This window comes from Thunnus maccoyii, chromosome 20, assembly GCF_910596095.1.
Source record: "Thunnus maccoyii chromosome 20, fThuMac1.1, whole genome shotgun sequence".
Lineage (NCBI taxonomy): Eukaryota > Metazoa > Chordata > Actinopteri > Scombriformes > Scombridae > Thunnus > Thunnus maccoyii.
This window is the reverse complement of record NC_056552.1, coordinates 2107626-2118266: the sequence shown is the minus strand read 5'-3', so window position 1 is coordinate 2118266 and position 10641 is coordinate 2107626. Positions and strand designations below refer to the sequence as shown.

Below are 10641 nucleotides of genomic sequence, written 5' to 3'. Positions count from 1 at the left end.
CTGCATACAAATCAGTCCAACACGTTCTCACAATCAAACGACTCGCACTCAGATAGATGTTCGAGACAATAGATCAATGCAATGTCTTTGTTGTGTTCCCTGGCCACTTGCTCACACAATCCATAAAAGAGGGCTTTTATAACCTAGCAGGTAAGTTAGACATTAACCTATTTGACTACTTGATCTATAAATAGTCTAGACCCTTTGATGTATACGGGAGAACGGGGTAACATGAGCCACTTTTTACATTTGATGATTTTACTGCAAAATAAAAATGTATTTGTTTCCAAGAATAGTTACTATATATACCTCAGGTTGTTGTATACCCATGGAAATTAAAACAAGTTATCTAATTATTATGGTTTAAGAACAATGAGCCATCAAAAAAAGTTAATCCAATGGCACAATTTGCCCCAAAGGTAGGGGTAAAATGAACATGGGGATGGGGTAAATAGTGCTACCATTAAATACTGATATAAATGACACAAAATCAAACAAATTAATTATGAAATTAAAAATACTTTTGAACTTTATTAATGCCATCAATTTAACAAAGGCAAAAACTTGTACTTTTAAGTAAAATCCTATGTTTGTGTCTTGTTGTTCAACATGTTACCTCAACATTTTCAGTAAAGATTAAACTGTGATCTTTATGTTTTAGCTACAGAAATAATATGTGTGTAAATGTGCTTTTGTATAAACAGACAGGTGACAAATTAAAGGAAAAACTGGTCCAGGTCTGAGTGCTGGACCCCTACAGTGAGGGGGTCTGGTGGCTCTGTTATGCTGTGGGGGGAATTTTGCTGGCATGGTTTGGGTCCACTTGTCCCCTTAGAGGGAAGGGTCTCTTCCAGGATGACAGTGCCCCAATGCACAGCACATGAGGGGTCACTGAATGGTTTAATGAGTATGAAAATGATGTGAATCATATGCTATGACCTTCACAGTCACCAGATCTCAACCCAGCTGAACACCTATGGCAGATTTTGGACTGACGTGTTAGAGAACGCTCTCCACCATCGTCATCAAAAGACCAAATAAGGAAATATCTTTATGAAGAATAGTGTTCATCCCTCCAGAAGAGTCCAGAGACTTGTAGAATCAATGCCAAAGTGTATTGGAGCTGTTCTGGCAGCATGTGGTGGTCCAACACCTTACTGAGACACTTAATGTTGGCTTTTCCTTTAATTTGTCACCTGTCTGTATGTAGAGCATGTTTGTGTGTGGCTTAGTGGCTTGGTATTTATTCATCAACATTGTAGCACTTGTAACAGGGATCAAACATGAACAGGGTCTCTGGTTTCTAGAATATCAGAAATTTTTTTTGCTCTGTTTTGCTGACCACTCTCTCCATGTGCCTGAGTCCAAGATGGATCGAGTAATGTGAACTATTCTCACTTAATTTGTGGTCACATGATCACTTTTGTTTATGGTTACCTAGATAAAGGGGGGTGGCTCATTTTACCCACTGGCTCTGTTTACCCCGTTCTCTGTTTTATATTAAATGCAGCCTACTCCTTTCATAGGGTTCCCCAGAGTGATCAGTGCCTTGAACTGCACCCATATTCCCATCTCTGCACGTCTGGGTGAGAATGAGGCAGATTGTGTGATTGTAAATCGCAAATCCTTCCACAGCCTTAACATGTACTCCTGAATGAAAAACTTAAGGAGCACAGTGAAAAATGTTCAAGTGTGTTCATAATCTAATAATCCTAAACCTAATTTATTTACCTGAAGGTGACAGGATACATACACAAGGCACAGAAAGAAAGTTGCAAAGATCAAATTGAATATTGGGTAACGCTTTGATCACACTGATATTATTATACTATTATTAGTATATTATACTGTCTATTAATATTTGACTTTTGCTCCAGTTTTTTCATTCCACAGTTCAGAGCTCACTTCAGGTGAAAGATGAATACAGAGAGTTGAGACTCTTTGTGAATTTGTGAGTTATTGCTGTGTTTGTTCTTTTTCTGGTCAGTTTTTTTAGTTGAAGCTGCTGATTAATTTCACCTTCATTCATCAGCTCGATTTAGACTATTTTTAGCATCTAAAGGTAAAAAACTAGTAAATTTGACCATATAACACCCGTTCAGGCCTCTCTTCACTGGTTATTAGTGCAAGCTAGAGCTGATTTTGAGAAGAGTCTGAACTACCAGTGAAGAAGAGTAGAAACCTTATTCAGAGTTACAGAAAGAGCTTGACTGCAGTTATTGCCTCCAAAGGCTGAGCTACAAAACATTAAGTTAAGGATACCAATCTTTTTGGCCATTTCATTTTCATTTGTTTTATTGTATAAAATAATATGTTAAGTTGTAAATCAAAAGCAAAGTTTCAGTTATATTCAATGTGAAATGATGGATACCATATACTTCTGTCAGTTTCAACTTAATACAGAGGAAATGTAGTTTTTTTTTTTTAAAAAAAGGTGGAAGAGCACTATTTATTATATAGAGCCTACCTTTATTATTGTGAATTGGTTGCTGTCTGTTTTGTCCTATGTATTCTCTTTCATTGTAAAGTGTACTGGGACCATGGTGCATGGTGATTCTGCTCTTTAGATAAAATTGATTGATTGAGTGATTGATTGATAACCATCAGTTTTCATCATGTTTGTTTCAACAGGTGTTTGTTGACTGCATTGGTGGAATGAATGAATGAAACGCCTTACTAAACATACAATGCAATGATTTGCAGCAGCATATTATTGTATGCATGTAAAACAGAGGCAAATAGACTTGACAGCGCTGTGACAAAACACAGGAAAATGCTGACGAAAATGATGAAATTGTTGAATGCGCATTTGAATGTAGGACTAAACTGGCATTAAAAACCCCCCAAGAACACGTCATTGCCCCCCCTCTCAAAAATATTGCTTCCAGCACCCCCCTGACGTTCTCTAAGTGATACACATGCGTGAGAGAGACCGAGTTACTGTGCAAGACACTATGCTGCTCAATATCATTATAATTGTGTTTACACGCTCGCTTCAGCAAACAGCACAAAGGTTTTATTTTCAATGAAATACTGCAGTAAATCATTGCTTTGTATTATGTGAAATAGAATGAGTAAACCCACAATTCTTTAGCGATGAAAAAGAACTGATTTCATCTTTAACCTGAAGTGATCTTTAAGGAAATCTGATCACAGAACTGCAGCTCTGAACTTTGGATTAAAAAACCTGGAACAAAAGTCAAATATTAACAGACAGTTGGATCATAAAGGCGGTGGGCCAGGCCTTTGAACTGGTCATTTTATTTGATCACTGCAAGTCCAATTATTTAATCAACTGGCTATAGCATCATAAAACAACCACAATCATCTCATATCAGCAAAATGGCCTAGACCAAGAAAAAAGGCCACCAGTATTCTATTGAATACCTCAGCTATGTATCCACATCCTGCTGCTTTCTTCCAGTAGCCTCAGACTTTTTCTTTTTCTTTCTTGTTTTTACTTAAGTGTCTGTTTGTATTTTATTTCAACACCCTTTTTATACTCAGGAATGTGGTTTCTAGAAAAAAAAAAAAACACTTTCACTTTTTGTTTATAAAGCAAATCCAGATTTCTTCTTCTTTTGTGTTTATTATCTGCTAATCCTAAACCTTAAATTTCTTTACTTAAAGGTGACAGGATATGTACACAATACACAGAGAGATGGTGGTGATGGTATTGGTACGGGGTCTCAAGGGGGGCCCATGGCTAATTTTTGCTCCAGGGCCCCCAGCTGGGTTAATCCAGTGTTGTTTTCAGGAATTCTGTAAAACAACTATTTTGTCATTTTGATAAATCAATTAATCTTCAAATTGACAGGTTTTATTACAGCCTAAATGTGTTGCTGAAACCATCCTGACATCTAGTGGTGCTGAAGGGAACTACAACTCATACTTGCACGCCTTGCGTTATTGAGCTCCATAGGAAGTGATTCTCTAACCCTGGCAACCCTGTTATTGCCATGCTTGTAGGAATTTAAACCCTAGATTCATTGGCAGAGGTCATGTATGTAACTATATGTGTAAGTTGCTAACAGCAACTAACAAGCCACAGGTCACAGAATTGATCACACCTAAACACTGTGTTTCTTATTGTCCATATTTTATGTTTATGGTTTGAATCTGTGTGCTTTTGGCTGAAATCAGCTTCACCTCTGACACCAACAAGCTTATGTCAAACATCTCAAGGACTAGAACATGTTTCATATAATCCAGGAGAAAATTTTGAGTCATCAGTTTTCAGTTTGAGCAACAAAGACATGACCTTGGAAACAGTGGTTTGACAAAAGAAAGGATATCAACTAAAGGTCTACTTACTTGCTTTTTCTCACAGTCTTGCTGAGTTATTGAACACACCATCTGCTTGAAAATCAGTCAGAGTGATTGACATTCACTTTCAAGTCCACAAAATTGATATTCAAGACATAACTACTGAGATTTTATGTTCAGCCCATAAGCATCACTGACTCTAAAACAGTTATTTATTTAATATTAAAATGATCTGGTGCTCCTGTCAGAGTTCAGTTCATCATCCTTAACAGAAGATTTCAAAATAAGAACTTTATTCTAACTTTAACTGGAAACCCATGGCCCCTTTAAAATGAAAAGAAAATAAAGAAATCAAGCAAGCAAGCAACAATTTGTTATTATGTAGCTTTATATGTTTTATTCAGGTTTTACTCTGAGCTGGATGTTCTGACAAACAGGAAATAACCAAGCTGCACACAGTGGTCAACTCAGGACACTTTATTGAATATTCTACTCAAGTAGAGAGATGTTATGAAATTACAATCCAGGAGAATTTCAGCTCTGTAAACATCAGCAACATTCTTAACATCTAACAAGTTAAAGATAATGTTGTTACTGTCTGTTCAGAACACCACAGTTGATTAAATGGACTCTTGGTTGGACTCAGAGCAGAATGTCCAGAGCCACAACCAGAAAAACAAAAACCAGCAGAAGTTTCCTGAGTGGTACATTATACTCGTGTTAGAAGAAGAAAAAGATCACAACTTTGCAATATGGATCATTTAAGTGTATTTTTTTCTCTTTTAAAAATTTTTTTTGCGCATGAAAAACAAAACAGCAACAATTTCAACCTTAAAACGAACAAAAGGCGAAACTGTTACCACGCACCACTGATGTCCTTAGTGAGTCGGTTGTGTTAGTGTTCAAAAACATGATTAGATTACACAGTATTTTCTGTAGATGCCACCATGGAGACATATTGTCCCATAAACCATGAAGCCATAACACAAGAAAACTAGACTAAGAAAACACAAAGTGGAAACAAAAACAAAGAATATTCACAATTTCCCATTCCAAGTGTTATTAGATGAGAGGTCACCTCAAAGTTAAACTAATAGTAATAGTATAATAGTAAGTTGCTATGTGAGCTAACAGGAACTAACAAGCCACCGGTCGCAGAATTAACCCGCCATCATCCCCAAGCCCCAAAGTCTACCTGCTCCTGATCACACCCGAACACCTAGAGGCATCAGGATTGTTTGTCCATTGTTTATAGTTTTGTTGTGTTTATTTGTTCTGTGTTTCGGATTGTCCATATTTTATTTTTATGGTTTGAATCTGTGTGCTTTTGTTATTTTTCCACATCACGAGGACTAGAACATGTTTCATATCATCCAGGGGACAATTCTGATGTTTCTCACAGTCTTGCTGAGTTATTGAACACACCATCCTCTTGAAAATCAGTCAGCGTAATTGATATTCACTTTCAAGACATAATTTAGTTATTTATAACTCCCATCACAGTTCAGTTTGTCGTCCATCTGAAGCAGCTCAGAATCAGACAGATGATATCAGACGCTTTGTAGATCTCAGCTTGTTTTTTAGCTCCTGGAATTTAACAGAAGACTTCAAAATTCAAACTTTATTCATTAAGACTATTTCAAGACGAAGCTGACGGATCTTCTGTTTGAACACCTATGGGCAAAGGCGCCTGGTCATGTATTAAAATGAGGGATCAAACTTGGAAAGATACATAATCAGTTTAATTGTAATTTGAAATAAATTTCCTGCATTTCTACACTAGCTGACCTCTTGGATTATGTCAAGAAATGGCCACCTGCACTAGTCTTGATCAGTTAGATTGAGGGTGCTGTGAAAACTAGGAATGCATCATGAACAATATATAATTGGGTGGATCCAGACAGGAAATGATTATTAGAAGAATGGCTATTTCATATTTGACATTATATTCATGAAACATTGTGTAGCCCAAATGAGGGAATATATCTTTTGGAAGAATGCTGTTCATCCCCCCAGAGGAGTTCAGAGACTGTAGGATCAATAACAAGGCTGAGGAACACCAGTCTTCATAAAGATATTCCCTCATGTGGTGCTTTGATGATGGTGGTGGAGAGTGCTGTCTAACGTTTAAGTCCTAAATCTCTCATAGGTGTTCAGCTGGGTTGAGATCTGGTGACTGTGAAGGTCATAACATATGATTCACATCATTTTATACTCATCATCCCCTCGTGCCCTGTGAATGGAGGCACTGTCATCCTGGAAGAGACCACTCCCATCAGGATAGAAATGTTTCATCATAGGATATAGGTGATCACTAAGAACTACTTTGTGTTGATTTGCAGTGACCCTTCCCTCTAAGGGGACAAGTGGACCCAAACCATGCCAGCAAAATGCCCCCCACAGCATAACAGAGCCACCAGATCCCCTCACTGTAGGGGTCAAGCAGTCAGACCTGGACCAGTTTTTCCTTTAATTTGTCACCCAGCTGTATATATATATTCATATCCCCTTTTGTCAAAAATATTTTATTTTTTTCATTTATTTGCCCTTTGGTAAAAGGTCAAGAACTGATTGCACAGCGTTATTAACCTCGGCTTTAGAATCATTGGAAAGTTTACAGTACCAGTCAAAAGTTTGGACATACCTTTGAAGGCGAAAGCTGTATTTATTCTTACTTATTTACTTGGCTGAACAGTAGGTTTTGCATCAAAATCAACATGGATGAAGATAATGTATATGACATCATATATATATGTATATGACAAATGACAATAAAATATGAACAGGGATTTATAATGGTGTAAAACACAGAGATAAGTAATACAGAAACAGAATGGTTCTCCCCATGATTTAGGATAAATAGATTCAGAATCCTTAGCACTTTTTTAATAACTGTACTTACAATTTAGTGTTGCTATTTTAAAACATTGTGCATGTGCAAAAGCCTTAGGAAGAAAAATAAATCGATAGACTGGAGCCACAAACTGTCTCCAGATGTGTGTGCTCTTACTGCTCCGATTTAAAATGGACACAGGAAGACATAATTTGGTTTCACCATGGCACAGATAGCTGGATAAACCGGCTCAGTGAATGTGGTGTTGAAGGTGTAGAGGTGTGTCAGTGTGTTACAGGAGACTCTGTAGAAGGACAAAGTACCAGCAGGCCAGTCCAGATACACTCCAACTCGGCTGCAGTCAGTTGCAGGAAGAGGACCGCAATGCCTTTGACGATCATGCCATGCTTGAAGCCCACCTTTGTTGCCAAAGTACCAGGATTTGGAATTATGTCCAAGCTTGCTCAGTAATCTGTCTCCTTTCCTGTCTATTCCCTCGTATGTAAGAGCTACACCAACCTCACCACAGTCACCATTACCCCACTCTACCTCCCAGTAATGGCGCCCACTTAGCTTCTCATTGCACAATACCTGGAAATGTGTCTCAAACCTCTCTGGGTGATCAGGATATGCCTGAAATGCTCCACATGTCGCCTTTTTGTTTTCATCAGACAGAGTGAGGTTGTTGTTTGCTGTGTTTGGGTCCAGGGTGAGATCACAGGCATCTAATGGAGAAACCAAAACACAATCTGTTATTGGCCGCCATCCTCATCATCACACTGTAATTTACAACACCGCACGTACATATAATATTATGTTATTATGGGCTTTCCATGACATACTTATGTACAAATCTGCTGTAATCCTGTTTTAATCACATTTATAATATGAAGTACTGTGTTTGGTTATAAAGCAACAAGTATTCATGCATGTCTTCACATCTTGTTTCTAAGTAATGGTCAAAAGGGGGCTTGTGACTGTTAGATGCCCAATCAGATTTCTAAGAGTAACAAACACATGAAAAATGACTTACACCAGATTAAATCTCTTCTGTCGTGTGCAGTCCTCACATCAGGGACATCAGGCTTTGTAAAATCATCAGTAACCAGACTGCCCTCCTTGTAATGGTAGATGGTTGCACCTGTGTACTCCTTATTTTCTAAGGCTGCTACCAGGAAACGGAATCTCTTGCTGTCCTTCAGGCCTTTGGCAACATCATGGAAATCTTTGGCTTTCTCTCTCATTTTGGTTAATACTTCATCTGAAATGTACCCGTAGTCTTCATCAGTACTTCCCTCTTCAGGTGAATCCAAGTATTTGGTCATCGCATCAAGGAAGGGGTCAGTACTTCCCACAGAGGTGAAAACAAAGCACAGAGCATCTTCTACACCTGGAGTAAGAACCTCTCTCTCCAACTCTGCTTTACTTTGGACGATCTTTGCGTCAGTACTGTTGATGATATCTACACAGCACCTGATAACATTGATCTCTCTCTCTTTATGATCCATCAACTTGTTTAGATTTTCCTGACTGAATGGTGACTTGTCTCTGTCTTCAAAGAGTTTTTCTAATGAGCTCTCATCTTCTTTGCCTTCACGGATGGCGGGAAGTGCCTTCTTTATGTCCTGTTGGAGCGCAGATGTATAATTATGACACAGTTTTTGGAAACTGCTCAGCATTTCGCGCATCTGTGGAAAATTTTCTGACACTCTGTCTGCCAGAGAATCATTGCATCTCATTTCTATCTGTTCAACACCTTCTAGAGCATCTTTAGCTTTCATCATTAGTCCAACGCTGATCTCACCCTTCAGCTCAGCGGCTTCGGAATCAAAATTCTTCAACGGCATCAGCCAGACCCTCAGTGGAGCAGCATTCTCTCTCTCTTCTCCCAGTTGCTTTGGAAGTTGTTCGTAGGTCTTCACTGCTTCATCAAATGTTGCAGGGTTGCTTTCAAGGAGGAGGTCACCATAGAATTTGCAGGAGAATTTGTCTGTCAGGACCTTTTCTTCGTCGGTGAGCTGGATTCTAGCTTCCACCCCAGGTTTACATGATGGAATCTTCTTGATCACAGCTTGCATGCCAACCTGGATGTCTTGAACTTTGCTATCTTCTAACTTCTCACTGTCAAATACAAAGAAAGCATTTGCTCCATATTGGATGCCTGTGACCACATGCGTTGCCGAGCTCTTCTTAATAACATCTGTTTGTTGCATGTTATGTGTTCCAAGTTCGGTCATTGACAACTGTCTGAAGTAGGTGGTAGCTTTGTACTGAAGTGTCACTCTGCTCTGATTCTTGAATTTCTTCTGATCATTCAGGTATTTGGCAGATCCTTCAACTTTAATCAGTCCACTCAGGACACTGACCTTCAGAGAAGCTTCAATATCTAGCAGAGAAGACTTGGAATCAATGGTGTCTTCTGCCATAATCTGCATCTCACAGCTGGGTTTAGGGGTTTCAGTTGTGTTCTCTTCTAGAGTTGTTTTATCCCACAAGGTGAAACCTACAGAAAGTAAACATCGGCTGTTTGTTAAAGCGGAAAAAAAACATTTTGTTAACTTTTAACTAGAGCTAATATGGATCTTTCAAGAAATGTGGGAGACTGGACCAACAAGTATATTCTGGACTTCAGTTATATATCTCCAGTCAGAACGTCTGCTACAGAGTCACTAGAGCATACAAACTTGTCCTTTTTTTCTGGATTTCTTGGTTCAAAGTGAATTCATCTTCATTCCATAATTATCTAGTTAACAGATACAGTACTTAGAGATACAGTAATGCAGATGCAGATACAGTAATTATCCTTTCAGTGCCATAAACTTCTGGTAATAACCTGATGATGACAAAGTAATCATGGTACCATAATAGAATACTTTGAATTAAATAGAAAAAAACCTTAAAATACATGAAAAACAATGGAGGAAGTACTACTTTGGTAACTTTGACAGTGATTAAACACAAAGCAAGAGCTCCACAAGCAGGCTTGCGCTGTTCAAAAGAAAGAAAATTTACTGCTCTTTGAATTTTTGAGGGGGACGGAAACCGATTTCCCTTCTTGTGGGCAGCACTAAAACCAAATCTGTATTCTGGTTAATAAATTTGATCATTTTTCTGCCCCATAAAATGATTTGAGGTCTGAAACAGACAGAGTAAGTACTGTCTACATCAAACTCTACCTGGGATCAGTTTATCTTTCCGGGCATCATAGAGCATCCCTAAGGTGAAAGGTCGACCCAGCGCAGCTACTTCTTTGGTATCTGAAGACATTTCTCCAACCTTTTGAGGAACACGACACAACACAGATCAAACCAAACCCACAACATCTTCAACTCAAACTGTCTGTTAGTGCCTCACAGACAGTGGTGGAAGAAGTACTCAGGTCCTTTACATAAGTAAAAGTACCAATAGAACAAGGAAAAAAACTCCATTACTAGTATGAAAAATCCCACTTAATTAAAGTATATAAGTATTATGAGCTTGATGTAGTTAAAGTATTGCAGTAAAAGTAGTGGTTTGGTCCCTCTGACTGATATATTATTATA

General features: G+C 38.3%; 1 protein-coding gene across 1 annotated transcript; it reads right to left on the bottom strand.

Annotated features, from left to right (window-relative positions):
- Positions 1 to 6780: 6780 nt before the first annotated feature.
- Positions 6781 to 10426, bottom strand: LOC121887169 (stonustoxin subunit beta-like). The gene is made up of 3 exons (XM_042397786.1): positions 10276 to 10426; positions 8133 to 9602; positions 6781 to 7824 (listed from the first exon to the last, which is right to left on the bottom strand). Exons 1-3 carry the CDS (start codon positions 10364 to 10366, stop codon positions 7286 to 7288), a joined length of 2100 nt encoding a protein of 699 aa, XP_042253720.1. The 5' UTR covers positions 10367 to 10426; the 3' UTR covers positions 6781 to 7285.
- Positions 10427 to 10641: the final 215 nt, after the last annotated feature.